We start from the raw sequence: 21585 nt of genomic DNA, 5'->3' as shown, positions 1-21585 counted from the left end.
AGAGAAATGCAAATCAAAACCACAATGAGATACCATCTCACACCAGTAAGAAAGGCCATCATTAAAAAGTCAGCAAACAACAGGTGCTGGAGAGGATGTGGAGAAACAGGAACACTTTTACACTGTTGGTGGGACTGTAAACTAGTTCAACCATTGTGGAAGTCAGTGTGGCGATTCCTCAGGGATCTAGAACTAGAAATACCATTTGACCCAGCCATCCCATTACTGGGTATATACCCAAAGGACTATAAATCATGCTGCTATAAAGACACATGCACATGTATGTTTATTGCGGCACCATTCACAATAGCAAAGACTTGGAACCAACCCAAATGTCCAACAACGATAGACTGGATTAACAAAATGTGGCACATATACCCATGGAATACTATGCAGCCATAAAAAAAGATGAGTTCATGTCCTTTGTAGGGACATGGATGAAACTGGAAATCATCGTTCTCAGTAAACTATCGCAAGGACAAAAAACCAAACACCGCATGTTCTCACTCATAGGTGGGAATTGAACAATGAGAACACATGGACACAGGAAGGGGAACATCACACTCTGGGGATTGTTGTGGGGTGGGGGAGGGGGGAGGGACAGCATTAGGAGATACACCTAATGCTAAATGACGAGTTAATGGGTGCAGCACACCAACATGGCACCTGGATACATATGTAACAAACCTGCACATTGTGCACGTACCCTAAAACTTAAAGTATAATAATAAAATAAAATTTTAAAAGGCTAAAATAGTGAATTGTTGTGTATATCTCATCAAAAAAAAAATTTAATTACAATTTAGAGGGTACTATAAATACTCTAAGTCCCTAATGATCCCTGCCTCCTGGTATTCAAACCCTATGTAAACTTGTCCTGTAATAAAACAGACAAAAGTGAGTGTGTGACTTACAGTCTGGGTCATAAAAAAATTGTGGCATGACGTTTTCTTCTGGTTCACTCAATTGGGGTAAACTAGTCATGTCATGAACAGCTCCATGGACAGGTCCACATAGTGAGCAGTCGAGCACCTTGTCAGCAAGCATGTAAGTGAGCTCGGAGGCGAGTCCTTCAGTTCAATCCAGCTTTCAGACTTCAACCCTGGGTAACATCCTAAGTGCAACCTTACAAGAGCTCCTGAGCCGAAACAGCAAGCTAAATGTTCCTGGATTTTTTTAATTGCCCTTATTGATAACACCATGATATAATTTATAAGGAGCTTGGGGTTTTTTATTTTTAGAGACAAGGTCTCACTCCGCTCACTCTTACCCAGGCTGGAGTGCAGTGGTGTGATTATGTAACAGCTCACCACAGCCTCAAACTGCTACTCCTGGGTTCAAGCGATCCTCCCACCCCAGCATTACCAAAGCACTGGGATTACAGGTAAGAGCCACTGTGCCAGGCCATCTCCTGGATTTCTGACATTGCTAAATTTTGGGGTAATTTGTTATGCAGTAGATAACTTACGCCAGGGATTTAGTAAGGATGGTGAAAAAAAATGTTAAAGCTGAAGTCTAAAAATCATTAAGGAAAATAATCACATAATGCTGGTATTTTCATCACCTGAAATATTGCATAAAATTTCCTATTCTACAATAAAACACGTTTTTCAAGTTAGTGTGTAATGAATAATGTACTTTTTTTTTTGAGACAGTTTTCGCTTGTCACCCAGGCTGGAGCGCAATGGCACGATCCCAGCTCACTGCAACCTGTTTCCTGGGTTCAAGCAATTCTCCTGCCTCAGCCTCCCAAGTAGCTGGGATTACAAGCATGAGTCACCACGCCCAGCTAATTTTGTATTTTTAGTAGAGACAGCGTTTCACCATGTTGGCCAGGCTGATCTCAAACTCCTCACCTCAGGTGATTCGCCCGCCTTGGCCTCCCAAAATGCTGGGATTACAGGCATGAGCCACCGCGCCCAGCCTACGAATAATAGACTTTAAAGGAACAAAGGAGAAAAGAAAATGTCAATCTTAGGGAACAAGAAAGTTAAGCTCACACACGGTACTGAAATAACTTGAATCAAATTTAATTGGCATTAAAAGTTTTTATTTAGAATTTGATCCACAATCTATACAAGTTATTTACAAGGCATGAAAATGGAAAACAGCACAAAATACAATTGAGGTATAAGCTCAGAGCACAGTATGTCATGTTTCAATAAATATAATTCAAAATTTGTAAACTAGGTGACCAGATACATGAGTCTTATTTTTAGTAAAACCATATAAAATATTTATTTCATGTGAGGTAGAGGACAGTTTTCTGTGTCATGTAATGCAACCAACAACAGCAACTTTAACCATAAAACTGTACATCATTGGCAAAATTTTTAAATTTAATTATGGTCAATGTAGCCAAATATTTGTTTCAACAGTTGCAGAACGGATATTTCATTTACTGCCTTCACAGATCGGAAATTCAAAAGTAATTTAAGACTACTATGTTGGCTTAAAATTATCAGGATAAACAAATACTTCTAACAGGATAGTAAAAACAAGTAAAATTTTATTTCTCATAAACTAACTTCTCAAAAGATGTCCTACATTTAGCAACTGTTTTCTAGGACATGTTTACTAGAACTACTTTAAGTATGCTGTGCTTTCTTTTCAAGTGAGGTATCTATATTGAGGAAAAAAATCTTATAAATTCCTTTTACATTAAACTAATTTAATAGACTTTTGTTTTCTGGGCTGAATTTTTAAATTTGTTTTTTACATTTGATCACTTTCTAATTCAAAAATTGTAGCACTACATAAGACATTTAATTCTATTACTAAATAGGCTCCAAATTACATTATACAGTTTAGAAGCCATTTCAATGAAAGGATTTACAAAAAAAAAAAAAAAAAAAAAAACTGTCCTTTTAAATGAAATGCAATATAAAATACTAATATGCTTTTCTTCCAAAAGTGGAAATGCTTAAGTACCCTATACTAGAAAAAAAAAAAAATTAGGCTGTTTATTCAATTCCACAATGTATATAATACAGCAGTTATATGTCCCTTATTGCTGACAGCTTCGATAAAAACTATTAATAAGTAGTTCCAAGCACAGAAACAGATGTACAGTATGAGCACAATTTTTCTTTATATTAATTTTTAATGTCCTATCATGTGGATTAAATGCATAAAGGGCAAATAAAAATGAGGAATCTTCCCTAAGTAATCAAAACATATGTCTTATTGAGAAGAAAATTTAGAAGCTGATTAAAATCCTTCAGCACTAGCTTTGCAATTAATTCTGGAGAAATACCTTGACACATCTTATAGTACTTGAGTTTCCTTATAACTTTACCTTCCTTCAAACAGAAGCTACCTATGTGCAAATAAACTGGTTGTTCTGTCAGGACTTCTAAAAGATATGGATAACCCGCAAATATATACTTTATTTCACCTACTTTAATAGCTGCTTTACAATTCACTATGTACAAATGATTTTATGTCTTAACTGGTAATATATTAAGTATGTTATAAAATTAGTTCAAGAAGCATAAAACACCCTAACTCTCATGAACACAGAAATTCAAGCAAAAGAATATGCTTAAACAAAAACTAAAGCACACAGCAAATGTAAATTGTTGGTCAAATCTTTTCATAGTGTTATAAGTTACATTTTTGAAATTTAGGGTAGTTGAAGAGCTTCCTCAGTAACAGCAAGAGTTTTTACATTTATTACCTTTATAGAGTAGGTATACTTTTCTCATAAAGTTTAGCCTACAGAAACTATTGCCACCCAAATTAAACATCACCCAAGCTAATATTCTTTCTTCCTTCTAAAGATGAGCTAGCAAAACTTTTTATAGGCTGTCCCTTCAATGCAGCTTTTTAGAGTAAACATTTTTACATTTTTTCTAAAAAGAATTATTTTTTGAAGTCTGAGGAAAAATCTGCTTGCATAGTGAATTTGGCACACAAAAAGTAACACCAAATGAAACTTTAAGCTGGCAACCAACACACAAAATAAGCATGCAAAGAATAGAATAAGTTTTATATGGATAAGATATTTTAGCCAACGCCACTTATAAGGTATTACAAAATCTCTATATTGTTTTCAAGCTATGTGGTGCAGTTTAAAGTTACTTTTAACAATAATACGTATATTTACAATTGACTTAAAAAACTATTTTCAAGGAAGTTAGACAGAAACCTATGGCACATCAACGCATCTTCTGAAAAATGAAGATGATACAATGTCATGTGGCAAGTTTTCAATATGTGAAGGACTAGAAAAAATATTTCCTTACTCAATTCTGAATTACAAGTTCATAATAATTTAATGGTGTTTCAGCACTGCTTAAAATTTTCAAATAACATATTTCAAGGATTAAGCAATTTATTTTAGAAGTTTTGAGTTAAACAAATTAGTTTTATCATTTTCTAGGTAACATAAAGCAGAAAGGTTCCAAGTGAATTAGAAATATAAATGAAATTATAGGTGTTTGAGTTTGTCTTCCAAAAAGCTGAGCTGTGACACAAATAATTCAAAATTAAAATAAAAATACATCATAAATATCTGTTCTTTCTCCAGATCTAAATAGATTGTATTGGGAGAATATGTCATTTTAAATATTTGTTTCTAAAAATTAGTCGGGCGTGGTGGCCGTCGCCTGTAGTCCCAGCTATTCGGGAGGCTGAGGCAGGAGAATGGCGTGAACCCAGGAGGCGGAGCTTTGCAGTGAGCCGAGACTGTGCCACTGCACTCCAGCCTGGGAGACAGCGAGCCTCTGTCTCAAAAAGAAAAAAAAAGGAAAAATTTGTTTCTACATGTGACTTTAATATTTGTTCCTCCTTCAGAAGATTCCAAGATTCAACAAATTAAATTAGTCTTAATATAGCAAAATTTAAATGGAAGATACAAAACACACATTTAGCTTATACTCAATTTAGTAAATAAATTACATTTGGGGAAGTACAAAATTCTTTTTGGATATGTGCTACTAAGCAAAATATGAAAATAACTGGTTAAATGACAACCTAGTGATTTTTTCTACATCATTAGATTATCTACCTTCTATGCTGGAAATAGAATATAACCTTAACCCTAGCTAATTTATTTTAAAATAAATATAGCTCTCTGAAGTAGTTTCATACATAGTATCTTATAAGAGAACATGAAAAACATTTATTATCCCATAAAATCCATGGGGTAATAATGTCAATTAATGACAGTTTCAGGAAACTTCCTTTAAAAACAGATCTGTGAATTTTACCTAATATATTTTGAGCCAAGAATTAACAAATATGAAATTTGCCATTAGAGAATGACAGGCTTTTCTGTGCAAAAAAAAAGTGCAGAAGATGTTGTCCCTCCCGAAACTATGGAATTCCTTTATCTTCTAAAACTTATCTGAAAATCTTTTAGTAGCAGGTAACTAAACTGTCCTATATGCACCTATCATGTACTATCAGTTGACTGTAAATTCCTGATTTTGATATTAAGTAGTAATTGAAAATGGTCCATTCGTGCAAATTTTGGTAAGACAACATTTAAACATACAGAAGTCCAAAATATCCTTCAAGGTGTTTAACATTTTACAACTTAAAGGAAAACAAGTCCATTATATAAATTTTAGTAAGACTCATAACTACATGTAAAAACTGTACAGGAGGATTATAGATTGTATAGAAACTGATACACAACAATGGTATCAGTTTTTCTCAAGAACATTAATATTTTCACACCACTACTAACAACACAAACAAAAGTTCAGAAATTATTACATTTTATTTTTGAAAAGTTGCTGCTTAAAAAAAATCTAACTATAACCACATTTAAACTGAAAAACAAATTACAACTGCTTCTTCTGTTTAGCAGCAGCGCATAACAACAGATTATTCTTCCCCACTGTGCTCATGGGGTATGCTATAACCTCAATAAAATCCTCCTAGGGTACACATTAAAAAGAAGAGAACTGGTGGAAATTCATTCCACAATCTGAACAAAGTAAAAGTAAATTTGGTGTATGTTAATGAGTATACTATATCAACTTAGAAAAATTGTATTAATGAGAAAAGGGGAGATTCAACTCCTTGAGTAGCTCTATATACTTAAAATATAAAGCCACCATTGTATCTAAAATTGAGTCTGAAATATGGATAACAAAATTGACCACAGCTATTTTCCATCACATATTGCAGCTTTTAAAAAGTACACAATTATTAAGTTTGCATTAGAAATATAAGCAGATTACCTACTAGTTGAAACCATATAGTATTGTTACTAAGCTGATTTTTTTAAAAAAGTACAAAGAAACATACATTTTCATTCATTTGGAAAATGTAAAAATTTAAGTACTAATATATAATCTCTTCACTTTCTCTGATCTACAAACGGATAGATGCCTAGTTATCTTCATGCAGATAAATTCTTCAGAATTCAATTACCAAAGCAAGCAACAAACAAACAAACAAAAAAACTTGTCAATAATACACAGATGAATCTCTTTAACAGTTTCTATTCTTTAGCAGTCTTTGATGATTTCAGAATTTGCAGCTTTAGCTCTTTTATCATCATCTCTAACTTCTGTCTTGCTTCCCGTTCCTGTCTGAGTTCATCTTGGAGTTCTTGCCTATCAGCCTCAGCATGGTCCAATCTCTGTCTCAGTTCTGCCAACTATGTGATTTAAAAGGCACTATCAATTTTAGTTGTTTTGTTTTTCCATTTAATCCTCATATCATAGAAAAAACCTATTTTCAAATTACTTTTTACAAAACTATTTCATGTATACTAAATCCATTAAGAATCTAATACTATTAATTTGACATCTGACAGGACACTAAATTTAAGAAAAAGCAAAGGAACAAGAGGAAGGAACACATCCAGCATGTTCATTATGCCCTATACTTTACTATACCGCTCATCACAGCCTGCTCATGTTAGTTATTTGTTCATGTTCCTTAAATTGTGACATTCTATTAACAAGAGAATTGCTTATTTTTGCTCCAGTGCTTTTGAACATAACAGGCAACAGTTCCTGTTTGTTAATTTGTAGATTTGAAAGCTCATATACTACATTAAAATAATATAACATATAATATTCAGAGGGCTAGAGATTAACAATATTAAAATAATATAACATATAATATTCAGAGGGCTAGAGATTAGCAATTTAGGTAACTAAACTGCAGTAACCCGATAAAAATTTAAACTAATAAAAGCAACAAACATCAAAATAATCATCTTGGGCCAGGCGCAGTGGCTCACGCCTGTAATCCCAGCACTTTGGGAGGCCGAGGCGGGCGGATCATGAGGTCAGGAGATCGAGACCATCCTGGCTAACACGGTGAAACCCTGTCTCTACTAAAAATACAAAAAATTAGCCGGGCGTGGTGGCGGGCGCCTATAGTCCCAGCTACTCCGGAGGCTGAGGCAGGAGAATGGCACGAACCCTGGGGGGCAGAGCCTGCAGTGAGCCGAGATCGCGCCACTGCACTCCAGCCTGGGCGACAGCGAGACTCTGTCTCAAAAAAAAATAAAATAAAATAAAAACAAAATAATCATCTTGGACAATACAGCATAAAGCTATGTTTAACAGAATTATCTATTTTGAAATCTAGCTTAGTAAACTGAGCTTGACAAAAAGTAATTCCTTTATTAGAGAAGTAACAATGGCCAGGTGCAGTGGCTCATGCTTGTAATCCCAGCATTTTGGGAGGCTGAAGTGGGCAGATCACGAGGTCAGGAGTTCGAGACCAGACTGACCAACATGGTGAAACCCCGTCTCTACTAAAAAGTACAAAATTTAGCCGGGCATAGTGTCGCACGCCTGTAATCCCAGCTACAGTCAGGAGGCTGAGGCAGGAGAATTGCTTGAACCCAGGAGGCAGAGGTTGTGGGGAGCTGAGATTGTGCCACTGCACTCCAGCCCGGGCGACAGAGCAGTCTCTGTCTCAAAAAAAAAAAAAAAAAGAGAGAGAAGTTAACAGTTTCCATTTCCATGTTGAAAGGGCACCATTATACAAACAGTAATTCTTACCTGTCCTGCATATTCAGCCTCTTTGTCTTTTTCTAAATTTGAATCACAGGTACATTTTTGCTTCATTATCTGCTCCAATTTTTTCTCTAAGTCTTTCTGTTCAACATAAAATTCTTCCATTCTTTGAGCATGTTCATTCTGCAAAGATTCAAGCTCTTTCTGTAAATTCTGCTGTTCCTCAGTGAGTTCCTTCATAGATTTTGAACTACTCAACATTTTTACTTCCTGTAATGTAAAGAATCACAATACAATTTTTACTTTATTTTCACCATGTTAAAATTTTCAGTTCTGGAAAATATAGCACAGAAAATACCTAAAATTCAGCTATCATTATCAGTTCTATATAGAGGTAATTATTTTATAAAACTATTTTCTCAAAAAATTTTGAAGTATATTAAAATTGCTTATCAGTATAAAACAATAATCTTAAGTACATTTGTAGCATCTCATCTTGACTTTTCTTACTAAGAATATACAAGGGGGCTGGGCGTGGTGGCTCATGCCTGTAATCTCAGCACTTTGGGAGGCCAAGGCTGGTGGATCACAAGGTCAAAAGTTCAAGCCTGGCCAACATGGAGAAACCCCATCTCTATTAAGAATACAAAATTTAGCCAGGCATGGTGGCACGTGCCTGTAATCCCAGCTACTCGGAAAGCTAAGGCAGAAGAATTGCTTAAACCTGTGAGGCGAAGGTTGCAGTGAGCTGAGATTGCGCCACTGCACTCCAGCCTGGGTGACAGAGCAACATACAAAAGTATCTTTTCATAATGGACTATCATTTAGATAACAATTTTACCATCTGAAGTTGTTGCTTCTTTTGCAAAATCAAGTTTAGTTTTTCCTGTTGTTTTAAATAAGTTCTCATTACTTCTTCCATGATTTTTCCCTTATCATCCTCACAAATGACATCTTTCACAAGAAGCGGAGATGAGGCGGCAGCAAGGCCAATTCCCACTTTGTTTATGTCTCTGACTAAGTTGCAAGCGGCAGACTCAGATTTCCTTTTACTTGTAGAATTATTTGAGATTGACGCATCTTGGAGAGAAAAAAATCAAGTAACAAAGTATGAGTATCACTCCATTAAAAAATCACTAGAACAATCCATATATGTAATTTTTAAAACATTTCATTTATAAATTAGGCCAAAACAAATAAAATAGGAATAAATTTAACAAAAGCAGTGCAAGTACAATGAAAACTACAAAACATCACTAAAAGAAATTTAAGACCTGAATACATGGAAAGACATCCCAGATTCATGGATTGGAAGACTTAATATTGTTAAGACAGTAATAGTCTCCAAATTGATGTACTTATTCAGTGCAATCCCTATCAAAATCCCCACTGATTTTTTGCAGAAATTGAAAAGCAGATTCTAAAATTCATATGGAAATGCAACAAACCCAAAATAGACAAAATAATCTTGAAAAAGGATAACAAAGTTGAAAGACTCACAATTCCCAATTTCAAAGCTTACTACAAAGCTACAGAAATCAAGACTGTGTAATATGACTTAAAGATAGACATACAGATCAGTAGAACAGAATTCAGAGTCCAGAAATTTAAAAAACTCATACTTTATAAGGCAATTGTTATTGACAAAGGTGCCAAAGCAATTCAATCACAAAAGAGTAATCTTTTCTGGTCAGGCGCTGTGGCTCACGCCTGTAATCCCAGCTTTGGGAGGCCGAGACGGGCAGATCACGACGTCAGGAGATTGAGACCATCCTGGCTAACATGGTGAAACCCTGTCTCTACTAAAAAATACAAAAAATTTGCCAGGTGTGGTGGCGGGTGCCTGTAGTCCCAGCTACTCAGGAGGCTGAGGCAGGAGAATGGCGTGAACCCGGGAGGCGGAGCTTGCAGTGAGCTGAGATAGCGCCACTGCACTCTAGCCTGGGTAACCGAGACTCTGTCTCAAAAAAAAAAAAAAAAAAAAAAAAGGAAAGAATAATCTTTTCAACATACGGACAATTATATCCACCTGCAAAAGAATAAGGCTGCACCTTATACTGTATACAAAAATTAACTCTAAATTGATCAAAGATCTAAATGTAAAAGCTACAACCCTTAAACATAAATTTATTGGCTGGATGTGGTAGCTCACGCCTATAATCCCAGCACTTTGGGAGGCCGAGGCAGGTGGATTGCCTGAGGTCAGGAGCTTGCCACCAGCCTGACCAACATGGTAAAACTCTGTCTCTACTAAAAATACAAAAAAATTAGCCAGGCATGGTGGCACGCACCTGTAATCCCAGCTACTCAGGAGGCTGAGACAGAAAAATTGGTTGAACCCAGGAGGCGGAGGTTGCAGTGAGCTGAGATGGCACCACTGTACTCCAGCCTGAGCAACAGAGTGAGACTCTGTCTCAAAAATAAATAAATAAATAAATAAATATTTCTTGGAATTGGGATTAGGCAATAGTTTCTTAGATATGATACCTAAAACAAGAAAAAAATAGATAAATTGGACGTAATAAACATTTAAAACTTTCGTGCTTCAAAGAACACTAACACGGCCAAGCGCGGTGGCTCACACCAGTAATCCCAACACTTTGGGAGGCCGAGGCAGGTGGATTGCTTGAGCTCACGAGTTTGAGACCAACCTCAACATGGCAAAACCCCAACTCCACCAAAAATACAAAAATTAGCCGAGCAGGCCAGGCGCAGTGGCTCACGCTTGTAATCCCAGCACTTTGGGAGGCCGAGGCGGGTGGATCACAAGGTCAGGAGATCGAGACCACGGTGAAACCCCGTCTCCACTAAAAATACAAAAAATTAGCCGGGCGTGGTAGCGGGCGCCTATAGTCCCAGCTACTCAGAGAGACTGAGGCAGGAGAATGGCGTGAACCCGGGAGGCGGAGCTTGCAGTGAGCTGAGATTGCACCACTGCTCTCCAGCCTGGGCGACAGAGCGAGACTCCGTCTCAAAAAAAAATGAGCCGAGCATGGTGGTACATCTCGTAGTCCCAGCTACTTGGGAGGCTGAGGTGAAAGGATGGATTGAGCACAGGAGGTAGAGGTTGCAGTGAGCCAAGCTGGGGTGATACAGCCAGACTTCGTCTCAGGAAAAAAAAAAAAAAGAACACTAACAAGAAAGTAAAAAGAAAACAGCATGGTAAATCAAATATCTCATAAGGTATCCAGAATATATAAAGAACTCTTACAACTCAATAGTAAAACGACAACCTAGCATTAAAATAGCCAAAAGATCTGAATAGACATTTCTCCAAAAATATGCAATGTCCAAGAAAAACATGAAAAGATACTCAATATCATCATTCACTGAGAAATTGCAAATTAAAACCATGAAATACCACTTCACAACCACTAGGATGGCTATATTCAAAAGACAAACAATAACAAGTATTGACAAAGATAAGCAAAAGTGGAAACTCCCAAGCTACCACAGGAATGTAAAATGGTGCAACTGTTTTCAAAAAGTTTGGCAGTTCCTCAAAACATTAAACATAATTACCACATGACCTAGCAATTTCACTCCTAAATATATACCAAAAAAACCTGAAATATAGTTCCACACTTAAACTTCTACACAAGTATTTGTAGCAGCATTATTCTTAATTGCCAAAAAGTAGACCCAATGCAAATGTCCACCAACTGACAAAGGGATAAACAAAATGTGGTATATCCACATAATGGAAACTTATCAGGCCATAAAAAGAAGTACTGGTACATGCAACAACATGGACTGTGAAAACATTATCCTTCATGAAAGAAGCATAAGCTTTTTGACCAGACATGAAAAGCCACATATTGTACAATTCCTTTTATATGAAATGTCCAGAATAAGCAAATCCATAGAGATAGAAAATAGATTAGTGGTTGCCAGAGGCTTTGAGAAAGGGAGAATCAGGGAGTGACTCCTAATGGATTATAGGGTTAATTTTTGGAGGGATGAAAACATGGGCCGAGGTGGGTGGATCACCTAAGGTCAGGAGTTCAAGACCAGCCTGACCAACATGGTGAAAACCCTGTCTCTACTAATAATACAAAAAAATTAGCCAGGCATGGTGACGCACGCCTGTAATCCCACCTACTCAGGAGGCTGAGGCAGGAGAATCACTTGAACCCGGGAGGCAGAGCTTACAGTGAGCCGAGATCACCCCACTGCACTCCAGCCTGGGCAGCAAGAGCGAAACTCCATCTTAAAAAAAAAAAAGAAAGAAAAGAAAACATTATGGAACTAAATTAGCTGTGATGGTTGCACAACTTTGTGAATGTACTAAAAACCACTGAACTGTAGGCTTTAAAAGGGTAAATTTTATGGTATATAAATTATCTCAATAATTTTTTAGAAGTCATTAGAATTTAAGAAATAAAATACAATGCAAATATGGCATAATAGTCATTACTAATTTTTGTTTACCATATTTAAATCCAAAGAAAACTGAGTTTTAAAAATCTCAAAATTGGCCAGGCATGGTGGCTCACATCTGTAATCCCAACGCTTTAGGAGGCCAAGGCAAGAGGATCACTTGAGGCTAAAAGCTTAATGCCAGCCTGAGCAATACAGTGAGACCCTGTCTCTACAAAAAAATGAAAAAATGAGGCAGGCGCAGTGACACATGCCTGTAGTCCTAGCTACTAGGGAGGCTGAGGTGCAAGGACTATGAGCCCAGCAATTTGAAGCTGCGGTGAGCTGTGAATGCGTCACTGTACTCCACCAGCCTAGAGCAAAAGAGCGAGACTCTTGTCTCTAAAAAAGAAAAACAAAACAAAAAACCCTCAAAATTAATGTATAGAAAATCCCCGGTCAGGCGCGGTGGCTCACGCCTGTGATCCCGGCACTTTGGGAGGCCGAGGCGGGCGGATCACCTGAGGTCGGGAGTTCGAGACCAGCCTGACCAACATGGAAAAACCCCATCTCTACTAAAAATACAAAATTAGCCGGGCATGGTGGTGCATGCCTGTAATCCCAGCTACTCGGGAGGCTGAGGCAGGAGAATCACTTGAACTCAGGAGGCGGAGGTTGCAGTGAGCCGAGATCACACCATTGCACTCTAGCCTGGAAAACAAGAGCGAAACTCTGTCTCCAAAAAAAAAAAGAAAAAAGAAAACCCCCAAGAATCAGCCAGGCGTGGTGGCTCACGCCTGGAATCCCAGGACTTTGGGAGGCCGAGGCGGGCGGATCACCTGAGGTCAGGAGTTCGAGACCAGCCTGACCAACATGGAGAAAACCCATCTCTACTAAAAATACAAAATTAGCTGGGTGTGGTGGCACATGCCTGTAATCCCAGCTACTCAGGAGGCTGAGGCGGAAGAATGTGGGAGGCAGAGGTTGCAGTGAGCTGAGATCTCACCAAAGAAAAGAAAACCCCCAAGAATCTCAATTCTCTATAAAAACTTACATAAATAGAGGACCCTCCAACTGTTCCAAGGCAGCTAAAATAACTGTCACACTGCCTAATCACTAAGCAAAGCTATGTTCCTATATGGATGGTAACACAGGCAATATCTGCAGACATGTCTCATTTAATCCACAGTATTTTAAAAGGCATGGTAAGTAACCAGCTATTTTTCTTTTAAATAACCAGTCAATATTCCACATTTTATGCTATATGCCTGGCCCCCAGAGCTTTCAATCCTTGCTTTATTCCATAACTAAGCTTCCTTGAGTTCTATACCTAACTACTCTTACTTACATAATACTTCTTATTATTAAATGGTGTCTCAGTTCATGGCAAATTAGAAAGAAAAATAAAGGTTGGGTGCGGTGGCTCACACCTGTAATCCCAACACTTTGAGAGGCCAAGGCAGGAGGATCACTTGAGCCCAGGAGTTCGAGACCAGCTTGAGCAACATAGCAAGACCATCTCTGCAAAAAAAAAAAAAAAAAAAATTTTTTTTTTTTAATTAGCCAGGCACAGTGGTGTGTGCCTCTGGTCCCAGCTACTCGGGAGGGTGAGGTGGGAGGATCGCTTGAGCCAAAAGGTTGAGGCTGCAGTGACCGTGATCCCACCACTGCACTCCTGCCTAGGCGATAAAGACTCTGTCACAAAAAAAGAAAAAAAAAGGAGGAAAGAAAAACAAGGATCTCCTGAAGACTGACAGCAAATAAAAGGTAGGAAGGGAAAAAAATTCAGACAAAAATAACTTGCAGTCTGAGGCCAGGTAGCCTATCTGTATCTATCTCAGTCTCCTAAGCTATCACCACACTAGAAAAGTATAGCAACTGAGATTAAAATAAATCACCCAGAGTTTTGAAGGGTAGCATTTTTAAAGGTAAAAGCTCCAATTATCTGAAAATTTAGCTTAAACAAAAAGCCTGTTTGAAAATGCTGAATAAATGTGTTCATTAGATATTTAATTTTAGAAAGATAATCTCTGAATACTTACCTAAACGGCTACATAATTCTCTACTTGTTTTTAAATCCATTTTCTCCTGTTCCTCAAGTGAAACATCTGGATAAGACACTGTTTTTTGAAGTTTACCACTACTGTGAGCCTTCTCTGACTGTCTTGATATGGACTTACTTGCCTCTGTCTTTGTCAGCTCTTTAGACTGGGATACAGCAGAAGTAAGCGACACATTTGGGGCAACCACTTTATCACACATGTATAAGTAGTAGCTGAAAACAAGTAAAAGCAAAACAAGACATATATTACATATTATGATTAAGTAAAAATCAAATACGTAACATGCATTTCTGTGGTTAAACCTTTTTTTTAACCAAAGCAGACAATATTACAACTCAGAAAATAAAGGTCACAGTAAAGAATTCTTAGGAAAAAAATCAACACTTTAGGCATTACAAACAAAATTATAAGGGATTTTTTGTTAGTTTGCAAGTAACCCAGGCTGGAGTATAGTGGTGTGATCATGGCTCACTGTAACCTCTAACTCCTGGGTTCAAGCAATCTTCCTGCCTCAGCATCCCAGGTAGCTGGGACCACACATACCCGTTTTTTTTTTTTTTACAGATAGGGTCTTGCTATGCTGCCAAGTTGGTCTTGAATTCCTGGGCTCAAGTGATATGCTCCCACCTCCAACTCCCAAAGCACTAGGATTACAGGCATAAGCAACCATAACCAGCTTGCAAGTAATCACGGGTTTTTTTTTCTTTTTTTTTTTGGCAAGTAATTTCTTAGCACTAAAAACATACACAGAAAGAAAATCACAGGCTCTTCTTCCCTCAAAACCACCTGAAAACTAAAAGCATTAAGGACTTTATACAGCTGTGTAACAACTCTGAGCAGGTAAGTTTTACTCCAGAAAAAGAATAATCTATAACTACTTTGGAGGACTTTATCTTGCCCACCACCCTTCCAAAGCAGGGAATCTTGGCTCTTTGCTTTGGTGAGGCTGCTTCAGTGACAGACTGCAAGGCTATGTCCTGACTCACAGGAGGCTGAATGAGGAGCTCCCAGGGCTCTTCTTATATACCTCAGAGAGAGAGCTCTGAATGTCACCCAGCTACTGGGCAGTTCTTGCATCAAACCCCACTGAGCAATCTTCTTGAAATACTTCACTACTCCCTACTCATTTGATAAAATGGCAATAATAAATTATGCAAAACTAAGATAGAAGAGATTACCAATTTTGATCAAAACTCACATAAAATTGCCCAGTAGACTCATCTGAGAAGCTCATGGGACAAACAAATTTCAGCTAGATATTTAAGTACCATATTTGTAACTATATTCTGAGTAACACTTAGCAAAAAGATGTAACCATTTAAGACTTGACACTCTATCCCCTGAACTCCAGACAATCTCCTCTTACATTTCATTTTCTTTGTACAAGACATCTATATTGTTCCCCTTTGTTAATAACATACATTTTTGAGCCAAAATCTCAGTTTTCTGACAGGACAAGAAAATTGACAGGTTTAATAGTGCTCAAAAGCCGGGCGCGGTGGCTCACGCTTGTAATCCCAGCACTTTGGGAGGCCGAGGCGGGTGGATCACGAGGTCAGGAGATCGAGACCACGGTGAAACCCCGTCTCTACTAAAAATACAAAAAAAAAAAATTAGCTGGGCCTGGTGGTGGGTGCCTGTAGTCCCAGCTACTCGGGAGGCTGAGGCAGGAGAATGGTGTGAACCCAGGAGGCGGAGCTTGCAGTGAGCCGAGATTGCGCCACTGCACTCCAGCCTGGGCGAGAGCAAGACTCCGTCTCAAAAAAAAAAAAAAAAAAAAAAAAAATAGTGCTCAAAAGACTTACTGCAAATACAACAGGTAAAGTAGTGACTGTACAAATGTAAATAAGACTTGGTCTCCTTATCACCATACTTGGAGGGAATACAGATTTACACTAGTAGAAAAAAATCTAGGACTCAACAACAAAAACTTATAATCTAGGGTGCACATCTATTGAAAAAGTAAAACTCTGGTTTTGAGAAGTGTGGTTATTAAGAAAGCTCTTAAGTTTCAAAAGAATTTCTTTTTAAAATATCAAAGTTGCAGGCCGGGTGCAGTGGCTCATACCTGTAATTCCAGCACTTTGGGAGGCCGATGGCAGGTGGATCACTTGAGGTCAGGAGTTCAAGACCAGCCTGGCCAACAAGGTGAAACCTGGTCTCTACTAAAAATACAAAAATTAGCTGGGCGTAGTGGCGGGTGCCTGTAATCCCAGCTACTCAGGAGGCTGAGGCAGGAGAAATGCTTGAACCTGGGAGGCAGAGGTTGCAGTGAGCCGAGATCGTACCATTGCACTCCAGCCTGGGCAACAGAGCGAGACTCCGTCTCAAAAACAAAAAAAAATTGAAGTTGCGGCTAGGGGCGGTGGCTCACACCTGTAATCTTAGCAGCACTTTAGGAGGCCGCGGCTGGCAGATCACCTGAGGTCAGGAGTTCAAAACCAGCCAGGCCAACATAGTGAAACCCCGTCTCTACTAAAAATACAAAAAAATTAGTCGGGAGTGGCAGCCGGCACTCAGGCTCAGCTACAGGATGCCACGGCAGGAGAACTGCTTGAACCTGGGAGGCAGAGGTTGCAGTGAGCCAAGATCCTGCCACTGTACTCCAGTCTGGGTAACACAGTGAGACTTTGTCTCCAAAAAAAAAAAAAAAATCAAAGTTGCACACCAAACTCTTAAAGAGTTGGTTTACCTACTTGAAGAAAAGTAAGAAATTAAAGGAGAACTTCCATTTTTCACTTAAGGGCAAAAAGAAAATGACCTATTTCTAGAAAACACATTGAAACACATAGTAAAGGTTATTTCGAATATTCAGTGCAATTTACAATTCATTTCATTTTAGATTCTTTGAAATTTTTTCTAATAAGAGTGACTAAATATAATTCACCTACCATTTCCCTATAATGATAAATAGAAACAAAAAATACATTAAATTCCAATGTACTTATTTACAAATAATTTTGAATTTTCTTTTTTTCTTTTTTTTTTTGAGACAGTTTCGTTCTGACGCCCAGGCTGGAGCGCAATGGTGCAATCTCAGCTCACTGCAAGCTCCGCCTCCCAGGTTCAAGCAATTCTCTAAGTCCCGAGTAGCTGGGACTGCAGGTGCCTGCCACCATACCCGGCTAATTTTTTTGCATTTTTAGTAGAGATGGGGTTTCACTGTGTTAGCCAGGATGGTCTTGATCTCCTGACCTCGTGATCCACCCACTTCGGCCTCCCAAGGTGCTGGGATTACAGGCGTGAGCCACTGCGCCTGGCCTAATTTTGAATTTTCAAAGATAATCTATGATTAACAAGAAAGCCTGAAAATAAAGAAATAAATTCCTGGTCAGGCACAGTGGCTCACGCCTGTAATCCCTGCATTTTGGGAGGCTGAGGCAGGCGGATCACCTGAGGTCAGGAGTTCAAGACCAGCCTGGCCAACACCGTGAAACCCCGTCTATACTAAAACTACAAAAATTAGCTGGGCGTGGTGGTGTGAGCCTGTAGTCCCCACTACTCGGGAGGCTGAGGCAGGAGAATCGCTTGAATCCGTGAGTCGGAGGTTGCAGTGAGCCGAGATCGTGCCACTGCACTCCAGCCTGGGTAACAGAGCAAGACTGTCTCAAAAAAAAAAAAGAAAGAATTAAATTCCCACGTCCTAGAATAGTACATGGCATATAGTTGTTGAATGAAGAAATGAATGAACAAACGAACAAATAAATACCAACTCACCTGGGGTGTAAAAATGAATGTGTCTGAGAAACATGGTCACCTTCCTGCTTTATAACAGGGTACCATGACTGTAATTCCATTCCTGATGGTGCATCTGTCTGCAGAAAAACATGGAAGGGAAACATTTATTGAAGGAAAACTGTGAAGGTTAATTTTATGTGTCAACCTGACTGGGCCACTGGGTAAAGACAATTAACATTATTTAAGAGTCATCATGCCAGGCATAGTGGTTCACACCTGTATTCCCAGCACTTTGGGAGGCAGAGTGGGGAAGATTCCTTGAGCCCTGGAGTCAGCCTGGGCAACATAGGAAGACCCCGTCTCTTAAAAAAAAAAAAAAAAAAAAATTAGCCAGTTGCAGTGGTGTACATCTGTGGTCCCAGCTACTTGGGAGACTGAGGTGGGAGAATCCCTTGAGTCCAGGAAGTTGAGGCTTGCAGTGAACCGTGATTGCACCACTGCACTCTATCCTGGGCAAGAGTGAGACCCTGTCTCAAGAGTCATCTTCCAATAAGGCAGTCTTCCCTTGAGAAGCCTGATTAACCTGAAACTCAGAGATACCCACATGAACTATCCCATCACAAGAACTGTTTCAGTATGCATGTTAACATGGAGTACCAGAAATGACCGCATCAAATTTCATACTTATGAAATCTATTTTATTTATTTATTTTGTTTTGTTTTTGAGATGGAGTCTCGCTCTGTCACCCAGGCTGGAGTGCAGTGGCATGATCTCGGCTCACTGCAACCTCCACCTCCTGGGTTCAAGCGATTCTCTGCCTCAGTCTCCTGAGTAGCTGGGATTACAGGCGCCCACCACCATGCCCAGCTAATTTTTTGTATTCTTAGTAGAGATGGGGTTTTGCCATGTTGGCCAGGCTGATCTCAAACTCCCGACCTTAGGTGATCCCTGCTCCTCAGCCTCCCAAAGTGCAGGGATTACAGGCATGAGCCACTGAGCCCGGCCAGAAATCCATTTTAAATAATAGAACTCTGTAAAGGTACAGCACTGGAAAATTGATTCTTATTCCTGTACTACAATCAGCTAGACTATACCCCATCCCTACAGTATTTGTTAGCATACTAGCTAGATACTGTTCTACAGCAATACTTTGCCAAATTTGAGGTCAGGAGTTCGAAACCAGCCTGACCAAATGGTGAAACCCCATCTCTAATAAGTACAAAAAAAATTACCTGGGCGTGGTGGCGCATCCCTGTAATCCCAGCTACTCGGGAGGCTGAGGCAGGAGAATCACTTGAACCCAGGAGGTAGAGGTTGCAGTGAGCTGAGACTACACCACTGCACTCCAGCCTGGGCAAAAGAGTGAAACTCCATCTCAAAAAAAAAAAAAAAAGGAAGATCAGCTTGAATTAAATGAGAATTTCTTTTCTAGACATCATTTGTTAAAAAACAAAGAAAGCTCCTCTTTAAATAAGTGTTATATCTGAAACAATTCTAGATGTACGCCCAAGAAATCAATTGTTTCCAGATTTTTTAAATTAAAACTACTAAAATTGGCCCTATCCAGTGGCTCACACCTATAGCACCGGAATTTTAGGAGGCCAAGGCACAAGGACTGCTTGAGTCCAGCAGTTCAAAACCAGCCTGGACAACATAGAGAGACCCCATCTCTACAAAAAATATTGTTTTTAATTGGCCAGGCGTGGTGACGCATGCCTGTAGTCTCAGCTACTCAGGGGACTGAGGTGGGAGAATCAGTTGAAGATGACAGGTTTGAGGTTGCTGTGAGCTATGATTCTGCCACTGCACTGCAACCTAGGCAACAGTGTGGGGCTTGTCTCAAAAAAAGAAAAAGAAAAAAATATAAAATTACTAAAATTGATTTATATATTTCACAGTTTTTCCTATAATGAATACTGGAATCTCAAATCTTCAGAATATCAAGTAAATTCTAAATTTGCTCGAAGACCTTGACTTGAAATCTGACTCAATTTTGATCATTAAATTCATTTCAAAACCCTACAGTTTGATTTATAAGAGTAAGTTTTATCTTTACTCATGAGCCAAACCTAGCATCTATTTATTTCTGTCTCTAAACTTCAGATGCCACCTTAAAAAATTGCTAGCACATTCCTTTATTTTTAAACAGTCATCCCTCTTAGTTCCTATTCTTTATTTTATTTCCTAGTCTTGACCAACCCAGTAAGAGTCAGACTAGAGCTTCTAAGGAATCTTAAAGATCATCTCGCATAGTCCCCTAGCCAATGTCTGAATTCCCTATTTAAAATCCCTGTTAAGTGGCTATGCAGACTCTGCTTAAACAGCAGCTTGAGGTCAAGAACCAGCCCTACCTTTGTATTTTTAATACCTAGCACTATATGCCTAGCACGTAGTAGGGACTCAATAGATATTTGTTGAATGAATTCTAAATGACGGTGCAGCTCATTAATTCCCAAGGTAGCCTTTTACAAGGTTATTCTGCTACCACAAAACTCCTGGTCTCTTTCACATTTGATATCCTCCTACTCCACGAAGCACTAAGGAAGCCCAACAGTTTCTAAGGCTGCATTTTATCAGAAATATAAATTAAACAATACAAATGATGGGGACACGCACAACACTAACCATGATAAAATGTTGCAAACCAATTTTACCTAATATGCTGTGGTAAGCCATAAACACATTTATAACAAATTATCCTAACTGTATGTTAAAAACAATTAAGAAAAGCACAATGTTTATGATACAACAAAACATTCAGAAGCATGCCAGATTTTCTCATCTATTCTGCATTTGTGTCAACATACAAATTAGGTTTTCAAAAAAAGAACAATATAATTAAATGGCTCAGCAGTAATGCTACTAATCAGGAATAAAAAATTAGATACCAAATTATGAGTATCTACTGCCTGGTATCTTACCTTTCAACATGGTAATCATTTATTTTTATGTGTATTTAAATATTAAAATACATTATATTACCTGCCAAAGAAGTGGATCATTTAGTAGCTTAAGTTAGAGCCTTAACATTTCAAAATGCTCTTATCACCCACTTTCCCCATCATTATTTACCCCAAAATGAACAGATAGCATCCTCATTTCAAACACATAAGCAAAATTTCAGACACATAAATTTCATTCCAAAGGTTCTTTCTCTTAGGTCATAAAACTCCAAATAATGTCTATGAATGCACAATTTAAACAATTCCAAAATATACAGTAAAAGAATATAAAATAAGTAAAAACTAGGAAACATTTTATGAAAGTTTCCCTAAATTTCTGCACCTTCCTATGGTTATTCCGTATACATGACCCTTTGATAATCAGACTTCCTAATGAAGAACCACTGTATTTTAGTGATACGATGCTAATTAGTCTCATAATGAAAAATAATTTAGAGAGCTTGATTTCATTTACAAAAAACTTCTTGTCACTACTTTCTAAATACAAAAGCAGTTCCACCTGCTCAGCATTATTCATACAAATACTCGAATTTATACCAAAAAAAAACCCTTTAAAATTCCTAGACTTTTTTTTTTTTCCCTTGAGA

The 21585-nt window shown here is 38.3% G+C and overlaps 1 protein-coding gene across 1 annotated transcript in view; it reads right to left on the bottom strand.

The window, feature by feature from the left end:
• Nucleotides 1-2028: 2028 nt before the first annotated feature.
• SKIL (SKI like proto-oncogene) overlaps nucleotides 2029-21585 on the bottom strand; it is a 36751-nt gene continuing 17194 nt past the window's right edge. Inside the window, exons 3-7 of the mRNA XM_003256443.4 lie at nucleotides 18074-18171; nucleotides 14336-14568; nucleotides 8776-9014; nucleotides 7980-8204; nucleotides 2029-6616 (exon numbers count right to left, since the gene is read on the bottom strand). Of these exons, the coding sequence (XP_003256491.1) occupies nucleotides 6458-6616; nucleotides 7980-8204; nucleotides 8776-9014; nucleotides 14336-14568; nucleotides 18074-18171 (954 nt within the window). The 3' untranslated portion in view covers nucleotides 2029-6457. The remainder of the gene's footprint in view (nucleotides 6617-7979; nucleotides 8205-8775; nucleotides 9015-14335; nucleotides 14569-18073; nucleotides 18172-21585) is intronic.

The sequence above is a fragment of the Nomascus leucogenys genome, chromosome 11 (genome assembly GCF_006542625.1).
Source record: "Nomascus leucogenys isolate Asia chromosome 11, Asia_NLE_v1, whole genome shotgun sequence".
NCBI lineage: Eukaryota > Metazoa > Chordata > Mammalia > Primates > Hylobatidae > Nomascus > Nomascus leucogenys.
Note: the sequence above shows the minus strand (reverse complement) of the source record. Positions and strands in the feature narration are given on the sequence as shown.